General features: G+C 42.1%; 1 protein-coding gene across 2 annotated transcripts in view; it reads left to right on the forward strand.

The window, feature by feature from the left end:
- OIT3 (oncoprotein induced transcript 3) overlaps positions 1-16,124 on the forward strand; it is a 652,664-nt gene that overhangs the window by 210,606 nt on the left and 425,934 nt on the right. For both annotated transcript variants that reach the window (XM_069612178.1, XM_069612179.1), the window contains exon 3: positions 9,635-9,745. In XM_069612178.1, the coding sequence (XP_069468279.1) occupies positions 9,635-9,745 (111 nt within the window). The remainder of the gene's footprint in view (positions 1-9,634; positions 9,746-16,124) is intronic.

Raw genomic sequence — 16,124 nt, forward strand, 5'->3', positions numbered from 1 at the left:
CATCAGATAATTATTGAATAGAGTGATTGAATTAAGTTTTCTGAAATAGATGCAAAATCTCAGGTTTTGCTACTAATACGTTTGGCGAGGACTAAGGGATCTCTGAGGGCTCGATTATATCAGCTCTTAACATATCGTTCACTTCTTTTTCTATTATTTTCTTTTGGAACTCAGGTATCCGCTAGGGTCTTAAGTTTACACATTTTCCCTGAGGTGTTCCATTACAGTGGAAAATGTTTTTTACTCTTTCTGGTTGATCCACAAATATGTCTGTGAACTGGGCCATTAAGTTCCCGATATCTGCCTACTCAGCTGGTGGCAGGTCTACGGGGATTAAAATGTTTTCCTGGCTGACATCCATGAGAAGAGTTACTATTGTCACTGTGGATCTACTCTTCACTCTTTGAGGATATTTACATGATATATCTGGGTCTTTTGCCTCCTGTCTGGTTGGGAAATCAAGTAATCAAAGAGGCCCTTCTTCTCTATGACTTTATAGGGGCCAAACCATTTCGATACCATTTTGTTTTCTGATATTGGCAACATCCTTCAGGCTTAGGAGACCTTGCCTCTTGCTCAACTTCTTGTGTCTCTTCTCTCCTGTAACACCCTGTGTCTGAGAGTGTACTCAGGCTTCTCTACTCGAACGCTACGTATCTGTCTTTTGTTCAGCTTTCTCTCCCAGCTGATACGAAACTCGCAGGAACTCTCTCCTTGATGGTCTCCGCCTCCAAGCTTCGTGACGCTGCCTGGGACTTCCCTGGTGTAGTGTCAAATCCTTCTTCTTTGTTTGCATTAAACTCTGTATTGTTCCAGTGATCTTCTTCATCTCAGTACCATCCAAGTGTTTCTTCATAGTTATAGGCAGATGGTTTGCTTGGCATTAACAAATTCTAGTTTGTTCTTCATATTTTCTTTCACTAGATGTTTTTGAAAATGGGCTGGTAGTATAGGGCTTAGGGAATTACTAATTAGAACGGGAGTCCTTGTCTTTCCCAGTGAGGCCTCGCGTGCCTCTACTCCTGGGGAGGGTATTGCGCAGGGGGCTCACCTCCCTAGCTTCACAGGGAAAGGCTCCCCCCTGGGGAGAAGTGATGGGATCCCGCGATTCGGCACACACTCTAAATTTCCTTTCTGCAAGGCTAGGGCAAAGGGAAGGCTCCTTGTTGCTATATTGTTCCTAGGTTCTCCACATCATGGTGGAAGGTTTCACGTATTGCAGTCTTACTTCAAAGATGCAACTTATTTCAGGATGATTTATTATAAGATGAAGAGCACTATTTATCACTGTTTTATCTCCACATCGACATTTCCTTATCTCACTATCTGTCCCTTTCCTTGTTTCATGTGACTTTAATATTCCTATTATTGATACTGACAGATCTATTCACTGCTTGCTTTTACTTATTGCATCTTCCTAAGATCTTGTTTTTTCCTCACCTTCTACCCATATCAAGGGATAGACTCTCGACCTGATCTTTGCTTAAGCAGATAGCATATCTACTAACTCATTAAACACTGTGCTGTCTGCTGATCATTTTCTGTTTTTAACATTTTTCTTGATTTCGTTAAACATCTTACTCCAACAGTCAAATCCACTATTATATATCATCTACGTAATCTTCAGCAACTACTTGCTGATACTTTTGCTGCACATTTTTCTTCCTAAAATCATTTTAAAGACTCTAATTGTGGTTTAGTTACTGAATCATTTAATTGTACTATTCAAGCCGTATTAGATCATATTTGCCCACTTACTCCTTTTAGACTTAAATGCAATTCACCTCGACCATGGTTTTAAAAAAGGCTGTGTCTCCGTCAAGCAGAAAGAAAGTGGCGAAAAAATAGAACTGCTTTGCATGTTGCACATCTTTCCTTGCTATAAACCTCTTATTATGCAGTTTTTACCACCGCAAAACCTCAATATTATTATTCTTTCATCTGAACATATGCTTCCTCGTCACCTTCTTCTTTCATAAATAAATTGCTAGTCTGTCCATCTCCTGATCCATCCCTGTCTTCTATACTTTCTGAAAATTACTTGGCATCCTATTTTGTGGATGGAATCTATATATAAAAGTCCAATGTTAGTTTGTGGTGGGATTTGTGGCAAAGCGATGTTCCTCTAGGACCCTCCAGACATTATTGACTATATGACATTTGGACACCCCATCCCTTCCCCCCAGATTTCAGCAAAAGTCAACATTTGTTTGTGGGAAGGCGTTGTTTCTTGTACAATTCCACACTGGTTGACCCATCTGCACCAGATTCTGCATAGTTACCTGTTAGGACCCTCCAGCCATATGGACACCCCACCCCTTTCCCTGGATTTCCGTATGTTCACACATGAGCCGGTTGCCTGAAATCGGCAAAACCTCAATGTGGTTGTAAAAGGACCGGTCCTCAACCCAATGCACCGCAACAAACTGCACCACACCAGGGTGAGGTAACAGGTGGTGAGAGAGCACAGTAGGTCCCAGTATGCAGCAGCACACCAACTCCCTCCTCCCCCTGACGTCTTCTGCAGGGTTTGTCAGCCAGCCACACACACCCATTCTGAGTGCAGTTTACTTCAGGTTTGCAAAGCAAATCAAGTGGTAAGTGAATCGGAACAGCAACCTACAGGATCAATGTTATCATGTGGATTGCATTTGCGAATATTAGCAAATGCCACCTCTGACTGGAATTGTATACACTAGTTTGTGTCGCACCGATTCCAAAGGACCTCAAATCTTGGTATAGCGCCCCCCCTTTATCTAATGTAGGCTGAAACGTAATGCATGGGGATGCCTAGGCCTCTCTCTCTCACTCTGCGGGATGCTCGAATCTATATGTAACCTCCACCTCTGTCTATTATATTTCAAAACCTATCTATTGTGAAACTTTGACTTCTCTCCCTCTATACAGGACCCTCATATCTATGGATAACCTCCATCTTTGTCTACTATATGCTGAAACGTAATTTATTATAAAACCCAGACCTCTTAAAGACCTTGCAGAACACAAAGATCTCGAGGTGGCCTTCGCATCTGTCCACTATATGGTGGTAATGAGTGTACGGTAAGACTAGGGCCTTCCCACCATACATGACTCCCACAATCTAGGCATTTGACCATACTGCGAAGGTTAACTGCAAAACATATAAACCAACTAACCAAAAAGCTCAGAATTTCTGCATACGTAACTCACACAAAAACTCAAACAACCACCTCTCGCACAGCAAACTACATGCACTTCACCACATCGCAACAACACATAAACCGCACCAACAACACACGAGGACTAACCCCGATCGGATACTCTCACCAAAGCTCAGCGCATGGTGTATACCGAACTGAAGCTGCCAACAGAACACCAATCCTCTCACTATCCCAATTCTTCTTCACCTTACTAACCCACCCCACCTTCCCGTTTACAGATCCGCCTGAGAGCCTGGGGACCAACTCCGTTGGTGATGGCGCGCGGTACAAATACCTTTAACATTTAACATGTCTGTCTACAGAAGCTGTTCAGCGAACGGGTACTTTTTGCTAGTTATAAATATTTGCTCTTTTTTCAGCTCCTAAGTTACCCATTGAAGCATCTTCAGGACCTCGACAATCTTCTTTATCTGATTTCTCCTCTGTTTATTTACTTGGAATTGTACAATTTATAGCCCGGGCTAATCCTACCTCAGCTGCTTCAGATTACCTGCTACATTGATTAAGCCTATCTTTTCTTTACTGTTACCTTATTATTTAATATCTCACTTCAATCGGGTAAATTCCCATTATGTTTTTAACATGCTACCATTTTATCTTTGAGCTGAATAACCTCAGCCCTTTAAGATGAGTAGCAATTACCCTGGAGATGGATGGGGATGCAGAAGTTACTCAACATCAATAATCAAAATGACTCAGTCGGTAAAAATGATAACTGTTTATTGTCAATTGTCTAAAACAGGGAGCATAACAAACATCAACGAATTTGCTCGATCCTCTTACTCAACGAAATTCATAAAAAACTGTACTTTTATATTCAAAACTTGTCATCATTGACGTTGACCTGCGTCACTACCAATGGCATCCTACGTGGCAAACTACAGGACCTATTACTAACTCTGATAGGCTCCGAGTGAACATCTACATATACAATCTATGCTAGTTTGGGATAGTAAGTGAAAGTGATAGGTTTCTCAACACCAGGTGGGACAACTAGGCCCTTCCCTTAAATATGGCCACTATGAATGTCACTAAATACACAACGTCCCAATGGCTACACAAACTATAGGACCCTTAATTACGCTGTCCCCTACAATTGGTTGGCACTCTAACCTTCGGCAGTACTTTTCCACCTACGTCTAGCAGCACGCAGATTGGACTTCCAGGTGCTGGAGAGCTCGTTTTATCCCAGCTTCCCACCAATTAGCATATCAATCTATCATCACCTCAGTGGTCAGCATAGTCAATTAGGCTTTGAAGCTTGGCCTTCAGTTTGTTCTGTACTGTGGAGAATCAGGGGAGTGAAGGCACGCTCTGCCCTCATGCGTAGGTGTGAACATCTTGCTCGTCCAACTTCATCCTTCCATGTAGACTGTAGACCATGGTTTTGAGCTCTTACTGTCTTTAAAATACAATTTTTTAATAGACATTTTACGTCTTTTGTGTGTTGTTCATGCCATCTGAAAAGGAGCTGTTCTTTACACGATTTAATGCCACTGCTAGTTAAGTTCATCCTGATCAGACCTTGGCTTTTTGGCTTGACTTCATGGTTCATTCAGCCTCATCTTTCCGAGATTCACTTTTAATTCATGTGTTTTCTTACTGCGCCACACTGAAGATGAGGCCTTCCATTTTTAGTCCAACTCTGCTATAACACGTAGTGGAAACATCCATCATTTATCCTTAATGCATATATGTATATAATGGTGCATGCCGCAATCTATTCACTATAAAGCCAGCCTTAAGAATACTTCATCTGCTTGCATTTCTTTTGCATCTGTACACATGTAAACTAACTGGATTTCTTCATCCGTTTTATGGCATAAGCTTCTTCACCTTGATTCCAAGATGTCACTTATCCTTGATACTTTCTTGATGCCTTATAGAATATCTGCATTCTCTAGTCTATGCATCTGTTCTAGTCACGTCAACTCTGCTCTGTGTGACGTTAACATTCGTCTGTCCATTCATTTGCTCTGCTTTTTCTGGGATTTCATTCAAACAGCGATTTTCTTGTATGCAGCTATGGTTTCCTCAATGGGAACCTTGCTTCACCTTGCTTCCAGGATTCTCTTAGGTATCAGTATTTTCACTGGTACCGCACGTGTCTGACATCCTGGCTACCAACATATAGGTAATACAGGTGAGGTGGTTGAGGTGGGGGTACTTGTTTCCTCCTCTACACCTTTACTATTGAAATCAAAACTAGACACATCTAATCCTAGTAACCACTGTCCAATATCCTAGTTGCCTTTCCTTACGAAATGACTCTAAAGAATTGTTCATTCCAAATTGAGTTCATTTTTAAATCTCCATAATCTTCCCTCTTCTCTTCAATCAGGCGTATGCCCCAGTCATTCAACAGGAACTACTCTTCTAGCAGTTTCTAATTCTAGTCGTCATTATAAAAAAATCTTCCATTATTGTTTTGCTTAATCTATCGGGCACATTTTATACCGTTGATAACCCTACACTTATTTGTTCCTTGTCTTCTCTCAGTATCTCTGGTGCCGTATTATCATGGTTTACATCTTACCTTCAAAATGTATCTTTTTGATTTATTCTGGCTTGGTTCTATGTGAAAGGTTGATTCAAACCCATTTGGTTTTCCCCAGGGCCCTGTACTGTGTCCTATTCTATTCTCGCTCTGCACCACTACTCTTGCTTCTCTAATTTCAGCTTTTGTTTTTCAAACTCATTTCTATATAGATGATACTTTGCTAGTATGGTCATTTTCTAATCTCTCAGATACCCTACAGTACACCAACAACCTACAAAACGCTTAACAGCTATTGAATCATGAATGGCATCTAATTACTCATAATTAAATCCTACGAAAACTGAGATCTTATTTTTCCCAGCAGCATCTTTGGTTGTTACTGCCTGTTCTATTCTATTCCCACTTCTTCATTTATTTCCTAGTATCTCAGCTAGAAATGTATTTTTTTTATCCTTCCCTTTTTTTCAGGATCAAGTTTTATTGGTTACTCACACTTGTAGATTTCAACTTTTTAACATCAGTATGATCTGATATCTGCTGATGTTTTCATCCACCAAGCTATTACTTGAGTCTTTGATATAGTCTTGGCTACTTACTGTTGTTTTCTTTATGTTGTATAAATATTCTATTCTTCCCCTACAATCCGACATTCTGCAGTTCAGATTCTCATTAAATTAAGCTATGTGGATCATATTCCCCATTATTTGGAACGCCTGCAGCAGCACCCTATTCACTTAAGAGTTCAGTTTCATTATTTATGTGTCATATTCAAGTGTTTTCAGAGGGCCTCATTATAGTTTTGCTGGTGCGATAAAAGTGCTGATAACCTGCACTGGCACTTTTACCACACCAGCAAAACACAAGTTGTTTGTTTATTTATTTATTGTGTGCCCCAGACCCGAGGGTATCAGGGCGCAGACGGTAAGAAGGCGTACAGCTTGGTTACAGAGGTTGAGGAACACATTAAACAAGGTTTACCTATTAGTTACAGTAGTTGAGGATCAGAACAGGTCAAGTGGACATGCAAATGACAACAGCAAATCATAGATAACATACATACTGGATATATACCATGACTGTAGTACAAACATGTATATATGCATGTGGAAGATAACTTAGTAAGGCATGCAGGGAGTTACTTATCCTTCTCTGAGCCATTTGATCAGATTCTGCCTGAATTTGGTGAAAGTTTGGTCCATTCTTAGTGTGGGAGGTAGGGAATTCCACAGTTGTGCCGATCTGACTGGGAAGCTAGAACCTCCAATAGTGGATAGTTTGAAGTGTGGCACTTGAAGACTGTTGGAATTGGCTAGTCTTGTGGGTCTGATTGAAGTCTTTCTGCAGAATCTTTCTATTAGGTAGCGATGGGCCTTATTGTTTAGGCATTTATGGATGAGGGAGGCAGTTTTTAGGCTGATTTTTTTCTGTGGAGATCACCATTTGTGTTTCCTTCTTATTTCAGATATATGCTCTTTTCTTGGAATGCTAAGGGCCGCTCTAAGTGCATTATTTTGGAGTATCTGTATGTTATTGATAATGTATTTATTAGCCCCGATGTACAAGGCATTTCAATAATCAACTTGTGATAAAAATAAGGGCTCTAGCTAGGATCAGGCAGCTCTTAGATGATAGGAATTGTTTCCCAGCTCTTATTAATTCACATGTGTATGCTGTAGACGAGGTCAGGGTGTTTACCTGTTTGGTGAATGTTAGGGTTGAGTCTAAGTAAAAATCTAGGGTTTTTACTTCTTTGGCGACTTTAATAGTGTTCCCGTCGATGATGAACGATGAGTAGTCAGGGCTGAGTTTGGTAAGGTGAGATGCAGTGCCCAGGATGATGAGCTCTGTTTTATCATCGTTCAGGCAGAGGCCATGATTGGCCATCCATGCCTGAACGATACTGTAGATTTTCTTCACCAATGCCAAATCCTTTTGCTGTTTGGGGCACTGATTTACCTCCAGGCAATGCTGGAATTACTGCACCGGTCATTTCAGTGCCGGTAATTCTGGCAATCCCCTCAAGGGAGTGCTATGGGACTACATGGAATGGGGATTTACCAGGGTTTCTGCCACTTGGAATATGCCAGCAATTACAGTATTCCAAGTGGAGGAAACGGTATTACTGTTTTGGTGGCATCCCACCAGATTTACTGACAGGATATCACCAAAACCGTAATGAGGCCTATAGACCCCTTAAACCTATCTGATTTAATTAAACTGTACCAACCACCCAGACAATTATGATCTTCTGCTTAATTTCTGTTATCCACAATTCGACCCCCTTGTGCACTTTCTACGTTTCTTCCTTTCCAACTATTGGCCCCAAAATTGTGAAATGATTTACCATAAAACATTTGTTCGTGTCCACTCTAAGCTTGTTTAAGACATGCCGAAACAACATCTGTTGCATGTAGCCTTTGCTAACAACTAATGTATACACTTCTTTGACTATGTGCTTCATGATTTCAAACATTTCTTTTGTGAACCGCCTTTATTTTACTGTGTTATTATATTCAGAAACTTGAGAAGTCTCCCCTCTGGCTGTATATTTCTACCTTCCCATGCCTTCCTTCCAACTTTAGGTAACAGTGGTTTAGTTTGTGTCCTCATTTAGACATCTGGGGGCACATTCGGAGTTTGGCATTGTGGTAAAAAAGGGACAATAGTTCTGTTACCGACGCTTTTTGTGGCGGTAACAGAATTACCACAATTTTTCCTGAACTGCCACATTTTTGCATAATTACCAATTGGTAATTAGACCGATTTTTTGGGGAAAACTGGAGGATTTACCTCCAACATGATGGGTATTGGGGAGAGAAACTTTTAACATTAACTTGGCTGAATCGTTTTTCATTTTGGCCTATCATTTCATATCAGAAAACTTTATTTTGGGGGCAGAACACATCTCGTAAAAGAGCACACAACAGATCGATCTGTATCATAAAATCTAAAATAAATACTTATCTTTAGACTGAATTAAATCCACATTTATATTTTGTAACAATCAGCGTTCAATTAAATCCAAAAACCAAATTAAACACGATATTATAACTCATACATCCTATTTAACGTGCAACTAAAATATTGAAACCAAAGCACTCATCTAGGTATTAAAATCAAGGCTTTGTTGGTTCTAAAACTGTTCTCCTTATGGAAGGTGCCCTTCTTTTGGCTTGTCTGATTGGTTGAAATGCACCAATCAAAAACAAGCAAAATGCCCTGCATTGTGTTTGAAGGAGTGGGGTTGGAATCCAAGGGGCGTAGTGCCCAAAGACAAAAGGCTTGGAGCATCCCTCTGAGAGATATAAAATCATGACTATAGACAGAATGACTCATTTAAGTGTAAAGAATGAAAATGTAAAATAGGTTAATTAGAATACTATTTTCTTGAATGGAAAGATTTAAAAGTAATTGGTGTGAGTGATACATGAAGATGGCCTCTCCAATGTTTCGCTTCATCCCCATTGATGTGCAGAGGTACCTCATTTACCAGTGTGGCACTGTGGGAGGAAGAGCGGTGGGAACAGATTAACTGCCACTTTTACTGCCCCACCACATTCCAGGATTTGGTGGGAAGGACGGGGAGCTGGTGGGAAAGCTTCTAGCACTAGACTGGGTTTTTTTTTCTTCAGAAAACTGGAGAATTTAGCTCGACCCCCAATGGAGGCCTATTGGAGTCGACAATAGGGACTAACACTGCCACCCTGTTATTAGTAATGTGGTGCATTTGACGTGAAACGAGTGGCCCTAGCGGTAATCAAAAATGGTGGTTTTGCCCATGGAAATGGTAAGGAGGCCCAAAGTGTTTATTTTAAATGTTTATTTTTATTTGATAAAACAAACTGCAGTGTGCCCATGTTCCCATGTGAGCTTGATGCTTCCCATGCTTCCCATGCTTCTTCAGGTGACGATGTTGGTTGCTCTCCATTTTCAGATTTCTATGACATTTGCGACATGATGGATTGTCACGGAGCGTGTTTGGGGACCACAGATTGCTTGTGCAGTGCTGGGACGGTGCTGGGTCCGGACGGGCAAACCTGCCTTGGTAAGTAGTCTGAGAGGAACAAGGAAGTCGAGTTGCTTCCACCTTGCCTTGATGTAGGTTATTAAGTGCTGGAATCAATATGAGCGTGTAAAAAACACCATATTTTGTGCTTGAGGGCATATTGCTCAAAACAAGGTATTATGACAAATAAGTTCAATGGGTATGGTTAATGGTATGTCTGTGCACCCCTCTACGATGTTCGGGTGTATTAGTTCATTATAGAAGTGTCATATGTGTGCCAGCTGCAAGAACCGAACTACGACTGATAGCCCCCTAATCAGTCAAAGAGTAAAAATTGGAGTGAGAGTTAGGTATAGTTCTGCGCCATGGCAAATTGTAATCAAATGAAACGTATATGAACAAATAGATTTTGTATTCTTAATTTAGAAAAAAACGCATGGTCCTTAGGTACAATCCTAGGTCGTCATAGGTTAAGTCTAAAACTTCCTAAGCAAACATTAACCAAAGGGTGGCACATGCTAATGTTTAACCCCGGTGTGGGCTCTGTCAAGACGTAGCAGTATTTATACAACAATAGAAACGAAATACCCTGTTCCAAATCACAGGCAATTGTGTGTTAGTGACATTACGTATAACATTCCATTAGTTATCTGAATATCCTGATATAGTTAATACACACTATTCGGATGTTAGCAACCTTGGTTAATCAGATGTTGATCACTTGGTAAACTTGTTCCTGCATTAGTAACATGCGTTTGTATCCCATTGTCATTATGTTGTTAGATTAGTTGGTTGTTATTCCTTACAATAAGTCCTGGTTTACATATACAGTGGGCCACTGCCCACATTATAAATGATCCTGTAAGAGTAGAAGTAGATGAGGAAAGAAGAAAAGAGTGAAGAGGAGTGTTGGGGAGCGTTTAGTTTCATTTGAAATTTGATAATAAATGGGAGTGCTGTGGGGACCAAGCAATCGTCCCACCAACCAAGTTAGGAATAGTAATAGTAACTGTGAATGTTCATTCTTTATAAATATGCGTGGGAGCAGGCCTCTCTGGCAGTGTACACAGTGTGCATTGGTGTTAAATGCCTTTGTCTAGTTGCAAGGATGTGTTCCATAGTGGTTGGGCATCCATTGTGGTCAATAGTGTTGAGACAGCTAGTAGTCCAAGGGTAAACTAGCTGGGTAGGTGCCCTGCTGGTCGCAAACATTGACAATAAAATAAGATTTGTGAAAAAATAAGGTGGACTAGGTACCTTGAGAAGTCTCATGCACAGCGTGGTAGAGGTTAGGTCCTATGGACACTGCATAATAGTGGGCCTGTGGGAACAGTAGTGATAGAATGGAGTTAAAGCTTCCATTAGCATAGTATCTCAAGTACTGAGTTGTGACCTACAGGCTAAGTGCATGTCAATTGTGTGTACCTGGATAAATCCTTAGAGTCTTGAAAGTGTGAAGCTTTTTCTTGAAAATGGTGTCAGTTGCTTGTATACATATCCTCCTAGAGGGAGAATGGCTGCAGGTACTAGAGTGACCTGTTAAAGCATAGGCAGTGACTTTTAAATTAGCCTAGTGTTTAATGTGCCTGGTGCAGTCTTGCCTTATTAGGGAAGTAGGGAGCTCAGTGCTGGGATGGCGGTGCTCTGCTGGTGTCTGTGAGCACTGCCATCTTTGGATCAGCATTGTATTGCCGTCCCACGATGATGTCACGTGTAACAAATGCTGTGATGTCATCAACATCAAAAATGGGCGCAAATCTCAGCAGAAAATGGCCCGCGTCATCCAGTGCCAAGGAAACCATGAAAAAATATCTTGGGTGTCTTAGCCCATTGTTTTGTCAAAAAACATCATGAATCAAGCCTGGGCTTTCCTAAGTAATTGACTATGTTGCATTGTACGAAAAAATATGAATAACCACTATTGACAAATACATACGTGCATTATTTTTTGGAAAATATTTCTTATCGAAACTTCCCTATGTAAGGAAAGACAAATAAATTAACACGTCAATGAAACCCACATGCATCGACGTAGTAGAGGTCACATCAAAAGCCAATCACATCCAGAGCATCTAATCCGTACAATTATTCCCCACCAAGAGCAAAACCCCAAGGTGAGACTTCCATTTTGTTATCAGAGAATCTCCTCAATAACGAAATTCCTAATGATGGTGAAAATCATGAATTCCAAGGTCCTGAAGAACCTTAAATGAGGAGTGAAATGGAGAGAAGAGACTCACAACAAAAATAAGTAACCACATTCCCCCAATCAACCACTTGCGAAGCTGTCACTCTCCCTCCCAGGAGCCCACTCTGCTGAGTAATATACAGCCCAGACTTCACAGACTAGTTGTCAAACCACCTTGGCAGGTGTCTCGAAAGGATAGCTCAGGGGGGCAACGTGCTCGCCTTGGAAGCAAGACGACATGGGGCAACACAGGTTCGATCCCCGGGTCCGCGCTTAGAAACCTCTGGGTATTAAGCGAATTATAAATAACCTATCATATCATACCCACACTGCATCTACCGTATAATACAAACCAGCCCAGAAATATCACCCCTGGCTTCCCAGGCCCTTCATAATAGCCCTTGCTGTTGCCTCCTGAGTTTCTATTGCCCCTACGGCCTACCTGGAGGTTGGCTGGGAAGCCTTTGCACCTATTATCTCCAACTCCTTTTTGATCTTGAGTAAAGTTTTGGTCCTACTCGGGCGCAGTGGCGGAGGCAACGTTTGATGCCGGGGAGCGGGTAATAGGGCACCAGTGGGAGGCTCTGGGGGGGGGCACACTGGAAACCAGGGGGAAGCCTTGGGAGTGCCCACTCTCCCTGCCCCACCCTGACTCCACCACTGAGTGTAACGCTGCATAGTAATGCACCACCAAACTCAACAGAGCATAACATGACAGTGTACAAAATAACTATGCCTAGGCTACAAGGAAACTAAAAGCATTACCTCTTCTCCATCCTTATCAACCTGTTCTTTATCGTTTTTTTCTGTTCTGTTATTTATCAGCCTCTGAAACACTTGTATTCCTGCTATGCCCATGACCATCCCACTCCCTTGCCTTTTGTTACCGACACGATTCACCTCTCACACATCCTGCTCTTGAATTAGGCTGCCTTCTGAGTTCAACTGGTAGCCACAGAATGATTTTTGGAGATGACCCTGTGGGTGGGTACGGATTGTAAGCCTTGGTCTCTTCCAGGATTGCACAAGCACACTCTCAAGCCCCACATGCACCCAGCACTACACCATCTCTTTCTTACAATACTCCAAACTCTGTTGAAAGCCCAGGGCCTACATTCACTCAATACATACTCTTGTGTGTCACTGTGATAAAAGGACTCCTGCTCTACAGGAGTACTAGGATGAGGAGTAGCTGAACTGCATTTTCAGCCCCACACTGCTACAGGGCACACGTGTGCACTATAATTCTGCCATGGAACATTTATGAAAGTGGGGGGTCTGATTAGTAGACCTTCCTTTCAGGAACAGAACTACAGGCATTATGTTGTTCAATTAAAATCAAGCTTGGGCTGTCCTGCCCTCAGCAGATGGGATTCTACCACAGCTTCCTGCCTCTAGAAGATTGCCCATACATAGGGTACGTGCATGCATCCATACAAATACAACCATTTAGCACTGCCTAGCTTCCTCACTGTGTCTGCAAAACTCTTTCTTTCCCGTATGCTTAACCCTTGTTCATGCTATTCTTCCCAGCAGGCTAAAGCTTTGTTTCCCTGGGAAGGGGCACAATGCCTCGGACAAGGATTCAGCCCTTTGAAAATACTGCGGTGGTGACTCTATGCAGTATAACCACATAGTGATATAACAAAGTGACATACATCTACATAAAACACAGTACTTTATAAAATACATTTTAATAGATGTGTCCTAAAGTTGATCTAAAGGTAGTGAATAGAAGAGAAAATAATACTGCGCCCTGCGCCCCGCTCATACACTAGCCAGCGGATTCAAAATACCTGTTGAATACACTTTTACAGGTAGCCGCTCTGTTTAAACAGCAGTGCACAGCAGTGTTATGATGGTAATCACGTGATGTGGGTGTGAAGTGTGGTGGCATGGCAATGTCACCACGCATGCTGTATACATACTGTGGACTACGCCTAAATCGGGGCATTTCATGTTCCACACCACTACACCCTGTCTGTGTATTTCTTGTGGCAAAATTGCACATGCATGTGTCCTCACCAAAGGCTGGGGGCTGTTGAGGACTTCAACAGATGGTAACATACACGGGCGGTGCCTGCATAATGAGGACTTTGGATCTCTGCTGAAGACAGTTCACTTCATGGAGCTAGAGTGCTCGGTATGAAAGCCGGGGCTGTGCTGCATGCCGCACTCGGCTTCTGTTGCTCCGGCTGGTGAGCGAGGACCTTGAAAGGGATACTGACACTTTCACCAGTATCACAATAAGTTCCCCGAGTCCAACCTGGAGTGCCTGTGTGCCCTATTCCAGGTGCCTTACATAGCACAGTGACCCAAGAAAACAAACACAATTAATATATCTGATAACCTAATATGGTGCGTTCCCCTGGAAAGCATTCACAAAGGCATTGTGATTGAGAGGGGTAAAACCTGTACCATAAGTAGAGGGCATCAATACATAAAAATGGCAAGGATGTTTTAAACCTGTACACACTATCTACAGACCTGTCCTGCCAGTCTCTCACTATGGCAGATTATGTGAGGCTGGCACCAAGGAAGTCCACTCCTGCCAGGCAGTATTGTCCCAATGGCAGAACTTGATGTGAGGAAGCATCATCTAGCCTAGGCCTGATATGGAATCTGTGAGTAGAAAGATTTGTAATGTATGGGATGACAATACGACCAAGTGTTTAACCCTACTGTATGTGGATGGGCCTGAGGTACAAAGGATTTTCAAAACACTCTCCCATGGATGGTTCCTATCAAGCCGCCATGTTAGCACTACAAAACTGTTTGTCTCATGGGCACTGCAGATTAGGAACAGTTTCTACTGAGAGACACTTAGAAGACAGAAGAAGAGAACCTGGATGCTTTTCATGCTTGTCTATGGCAATTGGTGAGCTCATGCACCCTCCTCAATGAGGAAGATGAAATAAGTGCTCAAGTCATCCAAAGGTGTTTCTCAGTCAAGCCGATTCAGCAAATCCTGCAAGAACCAGAAATATCTTTAATAAATATCTCGGAGGTGAGAAAGGCTTATGAACTGCCAGAGGTCAGAACAAAACGTTTTAATGTGACCCTGAAGAAGTGTGTACAGTAATTAAGCCACATGCCGAAACCAGTGGGGGGTTTGTACGGCCAGAACGTTCCACTGTGGCCCCGAACACTTTCTCTGAAGGCATACTGCCTCTTAAGGGAAGCTGTCCTGCAAATAGTGAGACTTGTGGGACTTGGGACCATGGGACTTGTGGGAAGACCAATCATTTTGCAAAGGTGTGCAGCTCTGAATTTCATCAACAACCTATAGAAAGAAGATCCTGCCCAACACTTGGGGGAGCAAATGTAGTGCAGGCAGAAACATCACTTGATGATCCAAAAGAGGATGACCCCGAGGAAGAAAGCAAGGTTGTTTTCATCCCCAATATCTTTGAAGCAGGACTGAAGAGATTAAGACATCCCAATGCACAGTACATTTTCAAAGTGTAGACACCTCTGTTCCAACAGACAACAGAGAATCAGTAAATGTAAGGGCACAAACCCAATTCAGTCAACTATGAAGGCGTGTCAGATGATCCCATTAACGTGTAAATGTACACATACGCGGGTACTAAAACAATTTACCTAGAAGCATTGTCATTCCATCTGCCCTCATACCAAGAGTGTTAACCCTGGCACATCAAGGGCACCAAGGTACAGCCAAGTCCACGCCTCAACAAAAGATAGTTTTTTGCTCCTCTGGAAGATCGAATAGTAAAAATGATATAAGCTGGCATGTTTTGTCAGGCCTCATCACCAGCACAGCTTCATACACTCATCCAATCCATGGCTCAGAGTGAAAACCTGTGGACACATCTGAGCTTGGACTTGGGTTCAAAAACCAACACATCATTGTAGTGGTTGATCAGTGGACTCAATGACCTGAGGTGGAGTTTATCAGATCTACTGCAGAGACTGAAGAAATTCCATCACTCAAACAAATCATCACGGCACACAGGCCATCAGAAGAAATAAAAACGCACAATGCCCACCCACCATTCATTTCACGGAACAGAATTTCAAGATTACCTGGCAAGTCTGAAAATTCAACACAAATCCCGCTCTGGTCAATGTCTAAAGGGGATGTAGAGCATTTTATACGCAGCTTAAACAATGCATTTTGAGTAGCGCAAGGGCAGGGTCAATAAATTCAGAGGACATTATATCAGTTTCTTCTAGAATACTGCTCCAATACACATTTTTCCACAGGAG

Source organism: Ambystoma mexicanum, chromosome 8 (genome assembly GCF_040938575.1).
Source record: "Ambystoma mexicanum isolate Mex_15411 chromosome 8, UKY_AmexF1_1, whole genome shotgun sequence".
Lineage (NCBI taxonomy): Eukaryota > Metazoa > Chordata > Amphibia > Caudata > Ambystomatidae > Ambystoma > Ambystoma mexicanum.